Raw genomic sequence first — 22802 nt, 5'->3', positions numbered from 1 at the left:
GGAACTGGCCAAGAATAATGACATTTCTTTCAAAACTTACACTTACTGTGTCTTCTAATGTACAACCATGAAAAAGATGGTATGAGCTATGTGGTGCTTTGTGGTAATCTGTCTTTGAAAGTGGAAGTTTTACTTAAGTTTTCAAAAATACCAGTCCTAAGGTTTTAAGATATAATGTGAAGACTGAACTTTCTGATGCATTGAGGTCTTTAACTACTACTTAATGGTCAGACTTCATCTTCAGTGGGAATGTCCAGAGGTTTTGTTTGTCTTGTTTTTCCATATCCTGAGTTAGCTCTATGTCAGTATAAAATTTAAAAATGAAAACAAATGGAAAACAAATGGAAAAGTAGCTGTTGGCCACCACTGAACCTTGATTTCATTTTGCTTTCTGAATATGAGTGTATCAGATTTTAAGCCTGGCCTTTCCAGCGTTCTGAATCGTGCTGGTATGTATGTGCACAAGTGTGTTTAATTGTGTAGTAACACAGTAAATTGCAGGGAATAGGTAATCTTGGAAGAGTTTTCTGTTTGTTGCCTCTTTTACCCATTTCCTGAAATACATGAGAGAACTAAAATGTACTGAGTGCATTTAAATTGTTTTAACTGTAAGTCTTACCTGTCTTCAACCAGAAACTCTTTAACATAATTTCAGTCTTATACTTTACAAACATTGAAGTACATATTAAGTAATAAATAGACAATCTGTTTGAAAAGTATTTAAAAATACAGTTTTTGTGCACTGTGTGGAATACCTCCTCTTGATTTGTGTCTGATTTAGCACTGCTTTCAGTGAAGATGGAAGTGAAATATAATTGAAAAGAATGTGTTACAAGAGGTACTAGTCCCTCAAAGGCTTCTGTCCAGCACTGGTGAAGGAGGAAATCGGTCAAGTACAAACAATGTGGCTTTTATTACATTGGGTCAGCAATAATAAACCTTTGTACTTCACAAGACTTTTTTGTTTGCATTTTAAAAGGACACTATCAAGGGTATTAAGCCTCCTGTTAATGCTTTCTTTGCATTAACATAGGATTGACTGACAGCAAGTAACTGTTTTGGAGTAGCTGAATTTCAGGACAGACCAAAAGATGATGATTTTGTAAAATCATACAAGTATGTAGAGACATATTTCTGGGTTGAAAAGAAAGGTTGCTAATCAGACACCTACCAAGTACCCTCTTTAGATTACCTAGATCAGAGGGCCTGCTGTTAAAGTTTTGATCTGTGCTGTTGCATGGATTTGATTTTTACTATACTCTATGTAGCATTAACTTCTTTAGAACTAATTGCCTCTAAATCTTTTATGGATTATTGCATATTATTGCTTCTTAGTCATCAAAATTTTATTTTTATTTGTATTTCTGAGATGAAAATATGAGGTTTGAGCCTTGTTTGGTAGTTGTTTGGGTGGCCAGTTTTATTTTCAGGTTTTCTTTTTTCTTTGGGTGTAATGGTAAGGTTTGGTGTGTATAGTTGTTTGATGGCAACATATGCAACCTCATAAGTTCAACTGTAGCAACTGACAGAGCAAAAGATGTTGGAACAATATTTTACGTACCTGAACAGTTGTGTATCTTCTACAGAGGTGCTGTTTTAAGCTTTGAAGACCTTAATGGCTGTTTCTTTCAGTTGGAGTTACCTGAGAAGGATTTCAGTCTGCTCAAACTTGTTATTGCTGTGGTATGGCAATTTGTTTAGCTTTGGTTGTTTTATATTGTTTTGCAGAGTTTTTCTTTTCGGTGGAAAACCAACTCAGTTTCTTCATGCTGAATTTGAGTAAAGCAACCAGCCAAAACAGTTCTGTAAATACTTCCTGTCACCAGGGAAACTGAAGGTGAAGATAGCAGTGCTGATAAATGATGAGAGAGCTTTACTGTCCTCTTGGTTAAAAATTTGATTATGAGAACAAAACTTAGAAACAGAGATGCTTTTGTTTTGTTTTGCGTTTTTTTATTTTGATTATTTTCCCCAGTATGAGATGTTCTGCTTAGCTTTTTTCTTACTTCCCTTTTTTGGAAGGGGAAAAAAATCGCTGAGAAGCACTTCTCATTAACTGAACAGAATAAATGGAAAATGGTGTGTTAATGATTTACGGAATTGATTCTTTATGTACTGCCAGAGGTAAATGGCAAGTAAATGGCATCCTCATAGAAAATTAGAAACCTTTTGGCTTGGACTGCTTCTGGGACATGCAGTGCAAAATACTGAGTGTAGTACTAATCCCAGCTCAAGAAGCAGGAGCTGTATATTCACAACTCACACCTACTCACAGACAAAAAATCAAAAAGTGTCTGAAGACAGATCAGGATTCATCACTTTGGATTGTACTGGAAAATGTTTCTGTCATAACATTTTTTATTACTTTTTGTAAGCAATCAAGACAAATCTTGTGACGAAAATTTTGGGGTTTGTGATACCTGGTATACTACTTTACTCATCTTGTTGGTTTTCCTTCATTTTGCTGGAATCTGGCTTACTTGGTATCCTGTTTTGTTTGTGGTAAGTGGAAGTGTACCACACGTGAATTAAATATAGCAACTTTTGGCCTAAATGTCCATTTGTGTAAGGTTTCATTTTAAGCAAGCTGTTTCATAGCGGGTTTAAACAGTTAAAGATAATTAAATCCATAAGAGGAGATTTACTTTGAACACGTATTTTTTTAGAAAGAGTCCTGAATTACTCGAAACTGATGGGAATTTTAAGCATCAATTAATGTACAGAAGGCTAGGTGTGGGGTTTGCATGTCTGGCTTTTGTTGTTTGAGAAATTATTTGGAAAGAAACCAATAGGTTAGAAATTCTTCCCTGTAATATTTATATTCCAAGAAGTAATTCATCTGCTTATTTAAACCTCTCCCTCCCTGAAAGAATAAATTCTGTGAATAGGATTTGAATGTTCTAACTTTTTAAATTCCAAGAAAATCTTTCTTGTATAATTTCCAATTTACAGATATTTTTCCAGCTATTAAAATGTGACACTTTTTGATAATGCTTTCATTACCTGAAATTCTTATCAGATGAAAGAGAGAATTTAATGCTTTCTGGTATTTTAGCTTGACAAGTGTTACTGGCCAGACAGGTCCCTGATTCTTGTCTTAAGTGTACTTGTCTTTTAAAACATGACAGGCCAAATTTTTAAAAAATTATATTAATACAGACTGATCAGCTTCACTTCTAGCAGGTGTTTAGTATAATTTTAAAGAAGTTGTTTCAACATACCTCCTTAGTTAAGTCCAGCAAGTAAAATTTAGTTTTGAAGTGAAAAAGGAGTTCATCTTTACAGGTTTCTATTTTGGCTGTTCTTATTAAAAAACAGTTTTGAAGTCGTGATCTATCTGTACTTCAGATGTAATATTTAAATACATAAAAGTAGGAGTAATAATGATTTTGCAATGTCCTAGTTTCCATATGGAGGAAAAGCTTTATCATCCACTCACCTGATCATCTTTTTTATCAATGGGTCACGATTTGCAGGTTGTGGAAGACATAGAAAGAGTTGCAAAAATATCATTGAAGAACCAAGTACGGAAATACTAATTTTATGAAAACTGTTCTGAAGATTGTGGATATTAAAAATTTTGAGACGGGAGATGCATTTAGAATCAGTGTTCTAAGAGCTGTTTAGAAATTGAGAGAATTTATGGCTATCATAACCAGCAATCTGGTTACTTTCTGGTTTCATTTATTTATTGATCCCTAGTATTTCAAAGTAAATTGAGAAAGAAAGAATAAAGAGTCAGAAGAAACTTTCAAGAATTCTGCTTGTTTTGCTTGAAGACACCCTGATATTTACATATTTTTGAGCAGAGACAGTAATTTGTGAGCAAAAAAAAAATCAAAACCTTGAAATTACAGAGGAACTTGCATCAGTGATGTTCAGTTGATTGGTGCTCTCTGGAAATCAGAAACATGTATCTGAACTATGTAAAAAGCAGGAAACTTGACTGATGGATGTTAATTAGCCTGGAGATTCCCATGTCCTTAGTTCTGAAGGATTGTCAGTAAAATTTAAATGGGTGGGTCAACAACAAGAGTTGTTGACACAACCTCATGGTATTCTCTGGCATATTGCATCTTGTGTGAAATTAAAAAGAGACCGAACTGAATTCCAGGTGGTTAAATGTAGTTTTAGTGATGTGTTATTATAGGCTCCTTGTATACCAGGTAAGAAGAAACTTAAAAATTACCAGGTCTTTGGGATCTTTGGAAACTTTTTCAGCATCCCTTTTGAGTCAAAAGCTAGGCTGTACTTTGAACGTGCATTGCTACTTTCTTCTTAAGTTCAGCTGAGCTGGGATAAAGAATTAATGATGCTGAACTTTTGATTGGTTTGATAAGGGGTGCGGCTATCACCTAAAACAGAAGAGAAAACCACTGCTGTGCCAGTGCCAATAAAATTTGCAGAACAGGTAATCCAGTGATCTTGCCTGGAATGTGATGGATATAGTTCTTGCTGTGTACTATCTCACATTATTGCTAAGTAGAAAGACCTTTTCTCTCTTCAAGGGGTTCTTGGTGGAAACAGAATCATAGCACAATGAAAGAATAAAACGCATCATAGGAGCAAGCTTCTCTGGCAGGGCTGCCCGTGGTGAACACTACACACACATTTCTGTTTCCTATGCAGTTAAGATCTTAATCAGACTGTCTCTGATTTCAATGCATATTGAAGGATACAAAAAAGCTTTTCAAAAATTGTGGTCAGACATTTCTTTTGTTTTTTTTCAGCAGTATGAGATGAGGAGTTCTAGACAGAAAAAAAAAAAAAAGGCATCCTATAAAACCTCCTCTAACTTTCATTACTTCTCTGACATGTTTTTCAGTGTTAAATCTGAACCCTCTAGAGTAATGCAGATCTGTGAAAGCAGTGATCCAAGATTTACAGTGAACAATTCACAGCTGGCTTGCAGAACAGTGAAGACACTGAATTTGGCATTTTCAGTGACATTGGTCTATGATATTACACATTAATTAAAATCTGAACTTCGCTACCGGGATGTCCAAAATCATCATCCCCATTTTTTGTTGTCCTATTCATGTGCCAACAGCATCTTTTGTTGTAGAAGCCCACAGTTGCTTGTACCTTGTGGTTTCCCTAAATCTTTCTCCCAAGTGTTAATCCTCTGACTACTAGTCTGTTTGGGCAGGGTGGTTTTCCTTTGTTGTGCCACTTTTCCACTTCTTTGTCAATAATTGCTGACAACCCCCATTTCCTAGTCTAGGCTGTTGAAGTTCCATCCCAAAATAAGGCAATGATTAAATGGCAGACAAAATTTGACATTTAGTAGTGAGTTTGCAATCTGATACAGTTCACTTAGCTCATCTCTGATATTTAACAGAATAAAGTCTGTCGTCCTTGTGGCTGTCAATAAAGACCAATATTTGTCACAGTAGGACAAGTTTCTTCTAACTGTAAATAAAAATAAATGCATCTGATGGTTTTTGTTGGCATCTGTTGAAGGCAGAGCCAACCCTTCTGGGACTCAGAAAGCAGCCCTTGGGGTCATAGAGCTCACATGACCTAGTTTATTCTTCATTAAAACAGATGGTATCTATCTGAGCAAGGCAAACTTGGTTTTAAGAAAGAGCTGGGGATTAAAAGGATGGGAAGCTAAAACAGCTGGGTCTAATTAATGGGAGCAAATAAAGAGGCAATCTAAGCATTAAATTAGTCCTCTACATCAATAGCAAAATAGTCACTACATGACTACTCACTCCATTGTTTTAGCTGATCAAAAGTTGCAGGATTGGTTTACCTAGCATCAAAAGTATCTGAAATGGCATCAGAAATGTTCCCACATTCTTTATTCTTTTCTGCCAGGCTTCAAAGAGAACAAAATCCTGGAAACTGGCTATGGTGTTATTGCATGGTGTTAGGGAATCCAGCTTGTTTTGTAATATTGAAAATACCCTGCTTGTGTTTGATACGTAGGCCAGGTTGGTCCTCTGCAGATTTTGGGCTCATCGCTGGGTTTAACATGAGAAGGTTACCTCATGGAGAAGATGGCTGGCATTCCTTCAGACCCTGCAACCACATAAAATTTGCAATGAGATCCAAGAATTTTATTGTTTCTATTGTAAACAGATTATACTGGATTAGTGGTTAGCATTTTGCATATTTTATTCTGTTTGCCCATATAGTCCTGAAAATCCTGAATTGTTGCAAATGGCAGAGGCACTCTTCTTGCTGTTGTTACTGGTGGCCCGAGACCTTCACTTCACTTCACTTACATGCCTTAGCAGGGAGAAGGGGGCTGTGCAAATACACTACGAATCCACCTTCCAACTTTGTAAGAACAGCTGTTTCCTTGAGGTGTGATCTTCTCATGTAGGTGCTTTGTTTTGCTCTGAAACTCTGGTAACACATACTATAATAGACAGATAGGGATATATATGTAGGGAATGTGTGAATCCATTGTTTTTCCTTCAGCGGAAAGTACTGGGTAGATCCCAGGACTAATCCAGAATGGTACAATGTCCCTGAAGGTCTCTTGATTTGATCCAAATATGAAATAAATGTAGACTAAAGTGCAAATCTGTAAACACTTTTTCCGTTCAGTTTTACAGACAAGTATAGAATATTTTCATTTTAAGGTAATCATAGGGAATGTTTACTTACCTGTCACAAAAGGTCGGCTTTTGTTGGTTCACACAGCTGAGCTCTGAGGTGATCAGGGGAAAAAGTTGAACAGTTCTTTCATAGGGATCAACAGAAATTGTTCTGTGTCTTCTCACCTGGAGTGGTGCTTTGATGGAAGACTAGTAACACTGCCTTTTTTGCTTCCAAAAACCTGTACTCAAATTTATGGAGCTGGGCCTTCATCTTGCACAGTGCCACTTACTGCTTCAGGTTTTTAGTTTTATTTTTATGAATCTGAAGGGCAGAATTTCCATCTAGTCACAACACAACAACCTGTTCTTATAAAACAAATTTTCTTGACTGTGCTAAACAACCGTGATAACATCTTGTTGCTGCCTCCCACCTTGACTGTCATCCCGTTTCTCCCTCCTTCCTATCAATTGCAGGGCAGAACATTTTAGAAATAGTAGCAGAAATGGCTAAAAGTATGAGCAGATTTGAAGAGAGATTTTGAATTACAGTAGTTTGTGTATACAAACTTGATCTGATTATTTGAAGACTGGCTGGGCATAAAACAGAACAAAAAAAAAAAGCATAGCAGTTAGTCCCATGGAAGAGTGGTTGGTGTGTGGATACTTCCAGCTAATGCAGGCCTAATGGATTTTCTGAGAAGACTTGATGGGGAGAAAATGCATATTATGAGAGGAGATGTCTGAAAACAAGTGTTAGATGGCTTCTTGGTCTGTATTGTCTTGATTTTCATAGTTGCTTGCAACTGTGCTAAGGATGTTTGAAAATAGACTGCCTGGGATCAGTTGAACAATAGAACTGGTTTGGGAGGTTCTCTGTTCTCACCTGTCTGTGTGGTCGTCTGGTTTTCCCAGAGGCTTTGTAGATTAGAGCCCTGCCACTATTCTGGAACTGCCTGCCAGGCTTTGCTATTCCTGGCAGAGATGTTTTTAAGGAGGAGGTGTTTCCAAAGTTAGAACTTGCTAAATAAGTCCCTGACAGGTTCTTCTTTGAAAATAGATGGAACTTGTGATTTCTATTATTATTGCTGTTACTTCTGACCAGTGGTTTGTAAAGATAAACTAATAGCATAAGGAAAACTAAACCAAAAATTTCTTAAACAAGTAGAACAAGTCCTGAAACATGTAATCACTAGAGATCTAGAATCAATTAGATATGTGTTCACTTTTGACTTTCCTGTTGGATATGTCTGTGGAAGTACTTCGTTCACACAAGTATCAAAAAAATGGCATTTGCTTATGGTGTTAGTATTGTTAATTTCCCTGAGTCTACATTTGGAAGTCTCAAAAATGAAAGATACTTTGTAGTTTCAGTGTGCCATATGACTATCGTTATTCTTCACAGTGATTTTACTCTGAATTTAAATTTCAGCTCCTAATTCAGAAATAACCAAAGTTGGTTTGTTTTGTTTTGGTTTTGTTTTGTTTTGTTTTTGTTTGGATGCAGTGTAGGTGCAAGTAACCAGTATTTAAAGTAGCTTGAATTGATGTCTCTGCTTGGAAGCTTTTGGGCCTTTTTCTTGTGTTTGTTTGTTGGGTTTTTTATGGTATTTCTTTGGCGTTTTTTACTGCAGAAGTCCTCCCTGACCAAATAAAGTTGTTTGCAGGTATAGTCATGTAATGTGACTACATTGTTAAAGGATTTCATTGCATGATAAATTTTCCAGGTTAACCTGATGGTATACTTTGCTGTAACAGCAGGCTTTTTCTGATACCTGTATGTAGTTTTCATGGTTAAAGAACTGTAACTGGGATCAGGTGGGAACATGAAACTTCTTTGATAGAATCTTTTGTGCTTGGACAATGGTAATCTTTGATGTGTTTGTGTAGTGAGAACTTTTATCTTGAAAACTGGCTTTGAAAGCTGTATTGGTAGCGGAGCTGCAAATTCCCTAAGACTGGATTGCTGGAGTGAGTAGTTTTTAGTTTGTAAGATGAGTGTTTTGGTTTTTAGTAAATACTATGTCTTAACATTTTAAGTGATTGGAAAAAACTGTTAAATAACATAAAAATTTTTAGCTGAGAATACACATATGGAAAAGGAGTATTTCATATGTAAATTGAAGCTACCAGAGGCAAAATTTCCCTTGTTTTTTCTCATCTCCCCAATAATGCAATTTTAGAACTCCATTTGTTAGTTTGTTGGCCCTACCTATCTCTCAAAAATGTATTTCCTGTCACATACCTACTCCTTTCCCTGTACCTGTTGCACATCTTAGGAAATTGTCTTTGCTATAAATTGATCTTAACTGGTCAACACAATCTGAAATCAGGTAACAAACCAATTAATAAATAATACTGCAGCAGGTCTGTGTGCTGCCTTTCCTGGGGTGTGGACAAAGAGGAGGATGGTTGTTAGCTGGAGTATAAGCTTTTGACTTTTCTGGAGAGAGTGACCTTTCACAAGTTAGGTGCTTGGTTTGAATGCCAGGTGTCCTTTATAGTGGCACGTATTTCTGTCTGAGGATGACATTAAAAATATCTGTCTACTGTTGTAACCTACGTGGCATTGTTTAATGAGCAGAAAAACAATAAGCAACCACTCAATAAGGTGAAATGTGTGTTCGTCTTCATATGTGTGACACTGTGATGCACAACAAATAGCAATCTGGCTAAATGTACCAGTTTTAACTTTGATTTCAAACTAAAAGAGATACTCAGTTCAGTTATGTATGATTGTCTCGAGTGCAATGCACTTAAAAGGGACTTTAATGACTATTGAACAGAGAAATGCCTAATGCATTAAAAGTCAATATGTTTTTATTTTACTTCTTTATGTTTTAGAGTGAATTGGAAAAGGAATACAATAACTATAAAAAAGGAGTGCCAGACAGCTGTTTCCAAGTGATATTACACTGCACTAGCAGCAAATTTTTAAAAATTTATTAGTTTTTTTAAGGATTAGCAAATTTTATGTATTTTTTCCCATTGTTTCCTTATCCTACTGAATCACTTTGCTCCTCTGTGCACATTTAAGTTTATAATCTCCTCGCCTGAGTAACTGGATTTCCTAAAGGTTTTAATTTAGCAAATTTTATCTTTGTTCTTTTTTCCTTTTCACAGGAATTTGATGTTTCTGCTCTAACTTTGCAGGCACAGGTACCTTTGGACGTGTTCATCTGGTGAAGGAAAAAATGGCCAAACGTTACTTTGCACTGAAAGTAATGAGCATTCCTGATGTCATTCGACTGAAGCAAGAGCAACATGTGCACAATGAAAAGTCTGTCTTGAAAGAAGTCAACCACCCTTTTTTGATCAGATTGTAAGTTGCTGTATTTTTTAAATTCATTTCACTCATACAGAAAGTGCAGTTGAAGTGCTCCAGAGTCTCATTGCAAGTTCTAATGTACTTAACCAACACTGAGCATTTAATTTCTCATGTAATCTAGATTTAAATAGACTTTGGAATGAAGTACTATTTTAGAAGAATCGAGAATTTAAAATAAAGAGGCATAATTTAAACATTCAAACAATAATTTATTATAAAGTGTTTTCTGTCTCTTATTTTCACACTGCAGAAGAGACATTTTGTGAAGTGAGGGGAAAATACTAATGAAGAATTGTTAGGATTGGCTCATCAAAATGACTTCTAAAACGAGTCTTGTTGTTAGAATGTTGATGGAAGTATTTCTACATGTGTGTGCTATAGATACTGGTAAATAGCTAAAGATACTCCTAGACTAAAATACCTAGTTTTTACAAACTTAAATGAACTATACTTTTGCAGACTTAATTCTTAAAGAGTTTAAATAACTGCAGCACTTCTGGGATTTTGGTATTCCTGTATTTGAGGTTGTTAAGTGATGGAACCTATTAAGAAGCATGATTTAAACACAGTTCATACTGGTTTTTTAGTGGAATTGAGGTAACTCTAATGATCCCACTGGTCCCATTGTTAAAGAGAGAAGGTATTTCACTTTCCTGTTCACAGCACCACAGTGTTTCTTGTGTATCTGAATCCATATCTATTAAAGTGATAACTAAACCTCTGATTATTGGAGGTTAATTTTCCATTTATGTTTCCTCATGCATGGATACATGGCTGGCTGTTAACCAAGATTTGTTTCCATTTACCTGCCTTAATCAGTTTTACATAAATTAGACAAAATTAGCCTTAGTTAATCTAGCTGCAGAGAGTGCAGCTTCCTGCCAGGGTTAAGCAAAGTATCAGAGGGAAAAGAAAGCGGCAACAGCATGGTAGTCATTCAGAAGATGGAATGAGCCCTGCAAGAGGAGGCTTTTTCCTTGGTGTGATGTTGGCTTTTTCCAGCATCATGATGCTGTTAGTTTCCAGCTAGTGTTCAGAAATCCTGTGTGTGGCATAGGATCAGTAAGAAAAGTTCTAGAATATGTAGAAATGGAGAATCATGGAAGAAAACAAGATGGAGAGGCTGAGTACCTCTGGTTAGACTGGTTGAAATATGGATGGAACGAAGGGAGCAGGATTTTGTATAAATATCTGTGTACATATGGAAATTCTTTACAAGAAAATCCTACCAAAATCAACAAGCAAACTCCCAAACAAACCCCATCTCAGTAGATCTATGTGTCAGCAACAGCGGGAATAGAGAAATTTGGGTCAGATGTCAGAGACAGGGATGGGAGAGGACATGTTCATACAGAAGTGATCAAAAGTCCACACAGGGGAGTTTTCCTGAATTTCATTCATACCTTATTTACAAAATACCGGATTTTTCAGGTTGCCAAAGGACACAATTCAAATAGTTCACTTTGTATGCAAAGCAAACATTCTTCGTGTCTTTTAGAGCTCTGTCTTTTCTGTTGAAATGTCCAGTGAGATGTTGCATCAGCTGTACTCGTGTAATTGTCCATGTGATGCCTTTTTCCCTTGGCAGAGGAGGCTCCAAGCAATGTAGCTGAAGTGAGGTAGTTAAAATTTAGGTCACAACAATATTTATGTTCTTTAGGTTAAATAAACCTTTGTGGATGATTATCACTAGACTGTATGAGAAATAACTCTTTCTGCAGGTTTTTGGGTGACTAGAAGTTTTTCTCGGCCACCTCCTGCCCAATATATATGTTGGTTTTTTTCTGTCAATTGTTTTACTGTAAGTGTTTAACAAAAATGGAGAAAAATTATGTAGTTCAGCTTTAATGCCTTTAAAATGCTTTATCTACATGGTCTGGTTTTTTATATTTTCAGTTAGCTTCACCATTTTTAACACTGATAGTATTCTCCTTTGGTTGCAAAACAGGGAATAGGTGTCAATGCAGCATAATACTTCAGGATTTTATGATGGAAAATTATAAAGTAATGCTGCACATAATTGGTTTCTGGTGTTCGGAAATTCCATATGTCTTCCTGTATGTAAAGAGTTGGATTCTTTTCCTTTTCCTGCTACTTTTGAGAAATACCTATTCTAAATACAGGGAAGTATCGTTTTTCTCTAGACAGTGGAGGTATTCATCTCCATATTTTTTAAACAATATTGTTCTAAATGTTCAGGTGCTTTTGCAACAACTGATCACTGGAGATTCCTAGGAAATATTTACTGACATATTTGAATAATGTGTCGTACGGTGGTGCAGCTCTTCACAGTGAGATATAATGTTGACATGTTTTTGAAGAGAGGAAGAATTCATAAAAATCAACCATGTCTTGTGGTTGGATAAGCTAAAACAGGGTGTTTGTCTGTAGGAGTTCACAGTGCCATCTAAAGTTTATGTAGTAAAGCTAAATTGTAGAGTTAATGACACCACACAATCACAGCTTCTGTGGGGTTTTTTCTCTTCTTTTTGTATAAAATTATAATTTAAAGCAATCTGAATTGCAAGGACAAAAGTTCTTCATTTTGCTCTTCTTCATGTATACCAAATAATGTATCCATTCTTCTGTGGATAGACAAACCTTTAAGAGTCAGTTTTTGAAGAAATTCATTCCAGTAAAAATCCAGTGCTTAATGATGTAGATGTTCATTTTTTCCCCCTCTGTATTGTCAGATTTTGCTCTTTCTCTCCCATAAATATGTGGCTTGCTTTGTTTCACCCACTCCTGTTCTTCTTTCATTGTTTATTGCAGGTACAGCTTTTCCTAGTTACCTAGACTACATTTTCAGAGTGGTTTTGCATAGTCAGTCAAGGTACTGAACATCAATGGCCAATTAAGAATGTTGATGACTGATAGAGGGAAGAAGTTGCCTGAAAGCAGAAGACAAGCCTGGGCTCTGCTTTCTCCATCACTGAGGGAATGGAAGAGCTGTAGCTGATGTCTGTTAGGCTGTCTTATTTCCTTGATTGCCTCAGTGCTGCTGTCAAAAATAAAATCTTCCAGAGTAAAAGTCATTCATGTGTTAGGGAGCTCAGTTTCTGCTTATGTTTCCCGAGGCTCTATGCCCTGATTAAGCACAAGGTACTTGTGATACGGCAGAAGCACTGACTAGAAGCTGAAGTAGCTTCTGGTTTTGTATCACTGTATCAATAAAGTAGGTAAAGATACAGTGTTCTCTATCTTTTATTATGGAATTAGGAATAGTTCTTTGTTTTAAATAGTAGTGTTCTTCAAGATGTTACCAGATACTTGTTTTTTCCTTAACTGTTGAGCTACATCTAGGGGTGTGGTGAATTTTTGTAATGTACATAGAATGCAATAAAGCATAACTAAGGGGAATGTGAAAGAGAAGATTCCTGTATTCTGTAATGAAGCATGTTAAAGCCACATATAATTGTTTTCTTTCTTCTTTACCTGTTCTTTATGTTATTCTGACTACCACAGACATAGCTCCTAAATTAAAGGTGGCAGTCTGAGGAATGGAAGGTACCTATCCATACATTAATTATGAGATACAGAAATGAATCTTATTTTGCTGTCATTTTTGCTTTTCTATTGCCTTTGTGAAAGATGCCATAGAAGAGCAAGCATTGTCATCTGATGCTTTAGTTGGGATTGTGTATCTCTGGGGGAGAAGGCATAGGAGAGGAGAAGGACAACTCTTTGTTATCTGGTTTTGAACATACTGTCATGAAAGTCTTTACAAAAGCAAATTCTGCCTATCCTCATCACTTTAGTAATATAAATACTTAAAGTTTATGTTTGATAATATAAAATGGTAAGGTATGCAAAAAATGTCTGATGTTTATATCAGGTCAGTTATTTGGTGCTTAGAAGAGACTTGTTTTGTACAATGAAACAGAATTTATCATTTTTGTTTTCTTGGCCTGTGCTATACTTACCTTCAACTATCTGGTTTACAATGCAGGTTAAGACAGCTACTTGAATGTCTTACATAATCCTGGATTCTTGAGGATTTATTATTTGCAGACAAGGAATCAGAAATCAGTTACGTGCACGGTTGGGGCAGCAGAGGCCATTTTACAGACGTTTATTTGTAGAGCAAATCAGAGACATAATTTCTTTGTTCAGTAAAACAATACTTTTGTTACAGATTTTGGACAAACCATGATGAACGTTTTTTATATATGTTAATGGAGTATGTGCCAGGAGGAGAACTTTTTAGTTACCTGCGCAACATGGGGCGTTTCAACAACAGCACAGGACTGTTTTACTCAACGGAAATCATTTGTGCAATAGAGTACCTGCACTCCAAAGAAATAGTTTACAGAGACTTAAAACCTGAAAATATATTACTAGACAAAGAAGGACATATCAAGCTTACTGATTTTGGATTTGCAAAAAAACTTGTGGACAGGTAAGTGGAGTTTTTTTCTGGTAATTACATTTTGCATGCTAAACAGAAAACAAATATTTGATTTCAGGTGCTCAGCATCCAGCATTTGATTTAACAAATGTGATTCACACATGCCAAATCCCTTAATCAGAAGGAAATGATCATCTTAAAATAGCTGTATGGAAAGCAGTATTACCCCTTAGGTACAACCAGGAGCAATATCACACATAAGCAACAACAGAAAAATATTTTTATATAGCTGGTTTTGTATATTTAAGTATTCAGCAGTCATGTTGTAAAAAAGAGTTCAGGGAAGTAATATAAGCAAACGCTAAGATATGTAAATTAATCCTCCATACATACTGAATTGCTATGTGTTTTGTAACTCCTGTTTCCTTCTAGTTTCCTTTTAGAAATTTTTTTAAGTGTGAGAACAACATTTTATAACTGGATGCAGAGTTTTTACTAGCCTGTGGCTAAAGTGAAACTGCGAAAATCTAGACAGAAACTATAAGGCCAGCTTCAGCAGAACTGATTTACTTAAATCGAGCTTCTGTATTACTGTCAGCTTTAATTACATGTGTAAACTTTTTGATAATGCAGAGGCTCCCCCCCACCCAGTGATTTCTCTGTTTTCTCTGTTTGGACTACTCCCCCAAGACCATAATACATGTCTTTAAGGGTAAGCAAGACCATTGGGATTCAAGAAAAGGGAAGTAAAAACCAGCCTGTTTTATCAGAAGAGTGGTGTGGCAAGGCTTGATGTTATGCCTTGAGTCGTCTCTCGAGGGAGACTGCATTTGATAGTTCTGGTGGAGGCAGTGCAGGGGTGAGTTAGGTGTTACACAGGTGCTCATCCTCTTCGGTCATCAGCCTGTGTGATGCTGCTTTTGTAACAAACGGGTCCGCGTGTGAGGAGGGTTCTACCAGGTCAATTTGAAAGGAGAGTGTGTGGGTGTGGGGCTGTAGTGATGCAGAGTCCCCGGGCAGGTGCAAAGGAGAGCCACTCTGTTGCAAAAACCAGGCCTTTTTGAGCAGTTAGCTGCTTATCTGTTCCATAGTATTAAATCATAATAAACATCATTCAGCCAAGCACCTTACACCATGATGTGAATGCACAATGGTTACGTTACTTGTTTTTCCACCCCTAATTCATCTGAGTCTCTTTCCCACAGTCCTTTTCTACTTAGCCAAAGTAACAGGCCTGAGCCAAAATTGCACAAGGTCTTTCTTTTGTAAAGTTTTATTTCTTAGTAACAAGAATGGATCTGATAAATCTGTTTACTGGATCCCTTACAAAGTAACAGTCAGATGAGACAAATCACAAAATAGAATCAAAAGTTCTATTCACCTTTAAGGTCTGAAAATCTATGTAAAAACCATAAAATTTTATTTTGTGTATCTGAATTCAGTTTCCACTGGGCAAGCAAAAAGGCTTACAAATGCTGGCCTTTCATTTTAATACTTGGTTTTTAAAGCAAAATAACTTCTGGCAGGAAGACGTAGCATACTTCCATGTAAGAAAGTATTACAATCTCTTTATAAGACATTTTCATACAAATACTTATGACTTGCTCTGTACATGTAAATACTGCCACTTAGTGGTAATTGTGTGTCTGTGGGTTTAAGGCACAAGAGAAGTAACCCTTCATTAAAAAGGTGATAGTTCACATCAGAGTATATTTTTCAACCTGGAAGATGAATCTCTAAGTAAATTTTTTCAAATGTATTTTAGGAAATCAAACTTAGTTATCGCCACTGGTTTTAATTGACTGTGTATTTCCTATATTGCTTGGGGGGCAGTAAAGTTGATCAGTTTGTATTGAATCATAGAAGGTTATAGTAGTTTTATATTCATAGCTGGTTTACCTTCAAATGTACAACAGGTAACATAAATACAGAACATAAAATTGGAATGAGCAAGGACATTATCAGTTAGAGCACAGGTAGTTACCTATGCAAATCTGGTTTAGTTTTTTGTGTTACTGGGGTTTTTTCGAAAATACACAATATTGTCCCCACCAGCTGAAGTCATCTTCACAATGTTGGTTTTGTCACTGTAAAAGTACACAGTTATCAGCCCTTTATCCCATAGTGCACGCCAGTAGGTGCTTTGGTTTATGGCATAGCCTATTTGATCAAAATTGTAGGAGATATTTTGTCATTTTTATGTATGGAAAATATCTGTACACATTAATCTTATGTGTATGGATGTCAGTAAGTTTACAGATGTGTGCATATACACAGCATACGTGAATGACAAAAAGAATACATGAAGTATTTATGGTTTTCAAACATTGTGAGGTAACCTGCTCTCAGGATCAGGAAAGACATTCCTACAAAGAAGACATAATATGTAAATGAAAACATAGTCTGCAGAAGACTCTGGATACAATTGCACATTCCAGATACATAATAGTTCTCATGAATGATTGTGTGGCTGCCTAATTGAGATCTTTCTGCAGACATTTTCCTTTCGTCCCACGACCATGTATGAAAGGGTGAAATATTCACCATGTCCCCCTACAGTTAAGCTGCCCTTCAGAAAGAGTGTCTGGCTCATAGCTCATGTTCCCACCTGCACCTGTATCTTCTATTAGTTCAATTTCTGAAGGGCTAGACTCTCAATAATTTCTTTTTAGAGACAAAGGAAGGAGAGGAGGTTTTCTTTGCTCCTTCTTTTCCTTATTGGTATGTCCTTCTGTTTATCCTTGTTCCTCCCTTTTCACTCAGTGTACGTTTAAAAATTCTAAATTTTTCTCCAAAACAGTGTGTCTTTGCCTCAGCTGCTGTTTATTTCTTCTCTTTTCCACCTTGATGTTGCTTAACTGAAGACTTAATAACCTTTTCAGTTTCTTGTAAGTACATTCATATAAAATAGATGTGCCACTGCTTTTAAAAAAGGGCAATGTCAAGAAGAAAGTTGGGGAGGGGGTTTTTATAAATTATTGTTACCTGAAGGCTGTAAAAAAGTTTTCTTTCCTTTGAGCTTTACAGCTGTTACATTTGTAGACCTTTCTCTTTCTGAAAAGAATATCCCACTTTTTGGGTATGGTATTTTTATTGAATTTTTTTTTTTATGATCTGATTTCCTTTTTCTGTGTGGTTTTTGGTTCTTTTTTTTTTTGTTTTAGTTTGGGTGTTTGGGATTTTTTGGGATTTTTGAGGGGTTAGGCTTTAATTCCCATGTTCTTTCAGAGAGGCACAAAACTAATCTGCATGGAATTTTATGGGTTTTTTATGGACAGATTTCATTCAAAGTTACAAACGTTTTAGGTAAAATTAAGACCTGGATGATCTTTTTTTTTTGCCTGGAATGTTATTCACTGTTAACTTTAGTTTATTCCGTTTACATTCCTAAAAAAGAAATTTACCTGTGAGTCTTTCTAGAAACTTGAGAAGTGATTAATCTTAAACATATTGGTGATAGTTCTGCACTGTTGCTTAAGCTGGATGTGCCTCATGACTGTTCTACACAGTGGATTGAAGAGAGAAAGACTAAGTAAGACACAGTAAGTCTAGTTTGCAAAGTGTTCCTTTTGTCATTGTAGATGCAAGCAGGAATGTCTTGCAGAACAAATTTTTGTTGGATACAAAGCAATCTTTGTTAAATATAATTATAAAGAAACTGCCAGAATACCAAAACAAACGTTTTCAATCAGGTTTATATGCAAAAAGCTTGTCAGGTACTACAGAGATGGATGCTGAATGGTGTAGAATGGTAGAACACATTAACTGTTGAAACTGAGCTTCTTCACACAGTACTCTTCAGAAGTTTCACAAAATTATTTTGTAGCTTAGCTTTCTAACCAGAGTAGATTATTTCATGCTTTAAAATTACATATTCAACCTTATCAATTAGCACTTAGCAGTATTTCAGCTTTTATCTTGAAATTTCGGAACAGTGAATATTTTGTAGCACTTTGAAGGGAACAGTCTATTCTTATTTTTTTTGCATTTTAATTTATTTTCAAAGAAGTTAACTGGAATTTCAGATGAATATGCAGTAGTCATAAAGTAGTAATGATCAAAAATAATTTAAAAAGTTATCTTTTTGTAGCATCCAGTTGATGTGTTTTCCAAAATACTAAATAGTCTTTTTCATGACCAACAAAAGAGGAAATACAAGTCATGAGCTTATGGCACAAATAAACATCTTAAAAGAGAATGTGAACTTCTTTGAAGTTTGTGTGTAGTTAGTAAACATACATTTCTTGACTGAAATTAAGGAAGTAGTTAATGTGGTGATAATAAATTTGATTTTCTAGTGCAGCTACGAGATACAAGGTTATGTTGGCCTTAATTCACAGTTTCCCTTTTGCTTGAATAAAAACACAATAAAACTTTCAGCTGCTTCATAGGCATAGCTGCCAAATCAGTATGATTGAATCACATGATGGATACAGCTTTTTAAATTTGGGATAAGAAGAAATACTTCATTGTAAAAGATGACAGAGTTTTGCTGTTATTCCTAATTCCATAGTCCTGATCTAGGTAGCTGCTAGATGGCAGTAGTGTAAAGCAGCGTTGTATTTAAAAATTCAGCATGCTTGATTTAGAAAATAAGAGTTTATATCTTTTAGATTCATGATAAAAATGAATGATGTATTCTTTACACTCAGGAATGTAGGTTCAAGAACCTTGAAGCATATTGGATGCAAAGTGTGCCTAATACTTCTGAAAGTTTAGCTGGAGTAGTTTGGCTTTTGCCATAGTAAACTGAAGCTTAAAGAAATTCAAGTCATAATTCTTCATTTAAAGCCTTAACTGACTGTACAACTCCTTTTACTTTATCTTAACCATTTTTTATAAATCAAGGCTAAGACTTAAAAAGAAAACAACCAAAAAAAAGTATCCCAAAGACTCTCTTAAAAATGTTTCAAAGAATCATAGAATATGCTGTGTTGGAAGGGACCCATCAGAATCATCGAATCCAACTCCTGGCCTGGGGCAGGACATCCCCAGGAGTCACACCACGTGCCTGAGAGCATTTTCCAAGCAATTTTTGAACTTCCTCAGGATTGGTGCTGTGATCACTTCCCTGCAGAGCCTGTTCCAGTGCTCAACCACCCTCTGGGTGAAGAACCTTTTCCTGATATCCAATCTAAACATCCCAACTCTGCTTCATGACGTTTCCTTGTGTCTTCTCACTGGTCACAACAGTGAAGAGATCGGGGCCTGCCCCTCTGCTTCCCCTTGTGAGGATGTTGGAGGCCACAATGAGGTCTCCCCTCAGTCTCCTCCAGTCTGAACAGACTAAATGCCCTCAGCCCCTCTTCATAAGGCTTCTCCTGCAGACCCTTCACCATCTTCGTTGCCCTCCTTAGGACACTCCCTAGTAGTTGAATGTCTTTTTTACATTGTGGTGCCCAAAACTGCACGCAGGCCTCAAGGTGAGGCCACATCAGCACAAAATAGGGTGGAACAGTCATCTTCCCTGCATTCTCAGAAAAAAAGAAGTTGAATTAGTATTACTTCTAAAAGTGATTGCTGTTATTGCTGTTCATCTTAATGCATTTGTCCAGGAGTGTGTTACCAGTTTGATTGGAGAAAATTCTTCTTCTCACAAACGCTCAGAGGTTTTTTTGGTGTAAGTGATGTGTGGTGATCATTTGTGACTATATTCTTTGTCATATTTTACTAGAACTCATTTTAAAATGTGATACAGTTTTCTTTCTTATTCTGTTCTGTGATTTCCATTTCTCTTGAATTGGTGAGCACATTTTCAAAGTTTCAGCTTCTGACTTACTTCTGGGGAAGGGTAATTAATTCAAAATGAGAGCACTTTTTTCCTCAAGTGTACATTTAAACCTAAATCAAGGGTGTGAAGCCAGGCAAATTCTACATGGGCATTTTTACAAAGAAAAGTTCACATTTCTGGAAGAAATTATTTCAGAATATTCTTCTTTTCAAATGTAATTTGGTCTTTGTAAACATAACTGCCTAGCTTCCATTTGTTTCATGTCTTTATATAATTTAAGCTTCAATTAGTTAGCAATATAATAGTTTTATTCTGACCTTATATAGAAAGCTATTACTAAAAATTACTTTAATATAGATCACAAAAAATATTGCCTACTTATCTCACACTTACGTAACTACATCTTGTAAATATTTTAAATAACTAAAAATACAAAATGTTTCCCTTTTAATGAATATTGTGGAAGTGATGACAGGTTAGATTTTAATACTGTTTTTAGATTGTAAAGCAAATCTTCATGTATGTGCAACTGTTTACTGATTTAAACTACTACTTCTTTAAAAACTCCTTCCTTTCCTTATTTTTTTTCTAAATGAAGTATTTTTTTTTTGCTGGAAAAGGCCATTAAGCTTGTCTTCTGCTGGGCCTGTCAGTCCATGAACTCCCAGGGTCTGCAGCTTACAGAGTGAAAAACACTGTTAATAATTCAAAACAATGTATTGGCTAATAGGTAGAGTACCACAACACCAGCTGGAAAACTCAGTGCACAAATTTGTTCTGAGACAGGAAGTTTCTTATTTGCCAGGGAAGTTTCTTATACCTCTGTTCCTGGAGAATTGGAGAACATCATCAAAGCAGTCTGTTTAGATCTTTTAGAGGCCTTTCTTATTTCTCTGTTTATTTATACATAGGTATATGTTGGGTACTTCTTATGTGTGTGTTTGTTTTTTCCGATTACTGTTATTTCAGTTCCACGTTGATTTGTTTTGTTTGTTTGTTTGTTTTTTCTTCTTTTACAACCAGAACGTGGACTCTCTGTGGCACTCCTGAGTACCTTGCACCAGAAGTTATACAAAGTAAAGGCCATGGAAGAGCTGTGGATTGGTGGGCCCTAGGAATTCTTATATTTGAGATGTTGTCAGGGTAAGTGATAATTACCATACCGGAGCAATATTATGTAATACAGAATTATTTGCTAGTTCTGTTTACAATATTTGGTTTAGCAAATTTGGGCTAAATTTAATATTGATATACCAGATTAATTTGTGACTTTGAAGAAAGGAATTGGGAAGCTTTACAAAAGAACATATATCACTGTTGTTATGGGAATGTTTTAGGGTTTTGGCTTCATTGGTTTTGTTTCTCATTTTGGGTTTGGGTTTTCTGTGTGGGTTTTTGTGGTTTTTTGGGGGGGTTTTTTTGGTCTGTTTGTTTGTTTGTTTGTTTGTTTGTTTTTTGGTGGTTTTTTTGGGTTTTTTTGTTTTTTGGTTTTTTTGGGGTTTCTTTTGGGGTTTTTTTTTGTTTTGTTTTGGGGGTTTTTTTTGTTTTTTGGTTTTTTTGGGGTTTTTTTGGGGGGGGCGTTTTTGGGGTTTTTTTGGGGTTTTTTTTGTTTTTTTTTTTACTTAAGACTTTTTAACAGCTTCTCTTTTCCTTATGTGCTTTAAAAAATCAGATTTTGCTGAAGTTTAGATTTTTATTCACAAGGTTCTTTATATTTAAGGGGTAAAGAACAGGACTACTTCTGTAATTAATTTCCAGTGTAAGGAAATCTGAGTTACAGTGGAGCTTTAGTCAGTAAAAATGCACAGTGGCAAGTAGGAAGACTTTTATTAATACAGTTTGTATTCCAACTGAGCACTGGTTTTCTTGAAACCAGAGGAAGAAGACAGGGAAAAGCTTTATGAGTCTGTTTGAAATCAGTTTGCTTAAATTCTACTTTTGGTGTATTGGAATTTGTTCGATAAGCAATGTTTTCAGAAGCTATCAATTCAAACTGAAGAAAGTTTCTTGTGTTAATATAATTAACTGTTCATTACTTGTTAGTATTAGTTAGATAAAAGTAATTGTCTCAATCCACTCTGATTTCAAAAAAATAATTTTTTTTTCAGTAAAATAAATAACTGAATGTGAGGCAGCTTGTGAAATTGTGCTTGTGTGCTAAACAAGGCATCTGCATGGTTTTCCTTTTACTTTTTTTTTGTCTTGGCTGTATTGTTTGAGGGTACTTGAAAAAAGATTTGGATTTCTGAAAGCAATTGGCTTATTTGTGGTGGGTGCTATAAGACAAATGCAGACAAAAGAAAGGCTTTCATAGCTTCTGAAGTAACACAGTCTATTTATCGGTTTGATTTCATAGTTCTTAGAGCTTCTTCCTGGTACCTGGCTCCGTGCGCTCTGCGCCTTCTTGGTCCCCAGGTGTGTCAGGTGTCCCCTGTGGTCTTTCCTTATAAATCTGCGGCCTTGCAGAATGATCAGAACAAAGTGTCCTTGCTGGGATTTACTCGTCCTTTTCTCTGTGCAGTACTGTCATTTCAGAGTGATTTTGGTGACTCTTCCAGTGTTTGGACAAGCTTGTAAGTTTGCCAGGGCAGGTAGTTCCCCTGATAGATGGGTGGTCACTTTAGAGCTCTAATCCATTGCATGTGCTGCTGTGAAGTTCACCCAACAGCAACACAACTTCACCTAGCACAGCGTTGTTACCCACTGCTTAGTGTCCTGAAGGCTAGCCTATACACTGACTTTGAATCTCAGGAATTTGTTGACAGTAAAGCAATAAAAATATATAATAGTTGCTGGCTGAGCCAGGCAGGCTTGGCTGACTGGTCTAATATGAAGTTGTTGTTT

General features: G+C 36.0%; 1 protein-coding gene across 1 annotated transcript in view; it reads left to right on the top strand.

The window, feature by feature from the left end:
• The window catches only part of PRKX (protein kinase cAMP-dependent X-linked catalytic subunit), a 57497-nt gene that overhangs the window by 17808 nt on the left and 16887 nt on the right, over positions 1-22802 (top strand). Inside the window, exons 2-4 of the mRNA XM_063392798.1 lie at positions 9705-9873; positions 14015-14278; positions 20982-21101. Of these exons, the coding sequence (XP_063248868.1) occupies positions 9705-9873; positions 14015-14278; positions 20982-21101 (553 nt within the window). The remainder of the gene's footprint in view (positions 1-9704; positions 9874-14014; positions 14279-20981; positions 21102-22802) is intronic.

Source organism: Prinia subflava, chromosome 3 (assembly GCF_021018805.1).
Source record: "Prinia subflava isolate CZ2003 ecotype Zambia chromosome 3, Cam_Psub_1.2, whole genome shotgun sequence".
NCBI classification, from domain to species: domain Eukaryota; kingdom Metazoa; phylum Chordata; class Aves; order Passeriformes; family Cisticolidae; genus Prinia; species Prinia subflava.
Note: the sequence above shows the minus strand (reverse complement) of the source record. Positions and strands in the feature narration are given on the sequence as shown.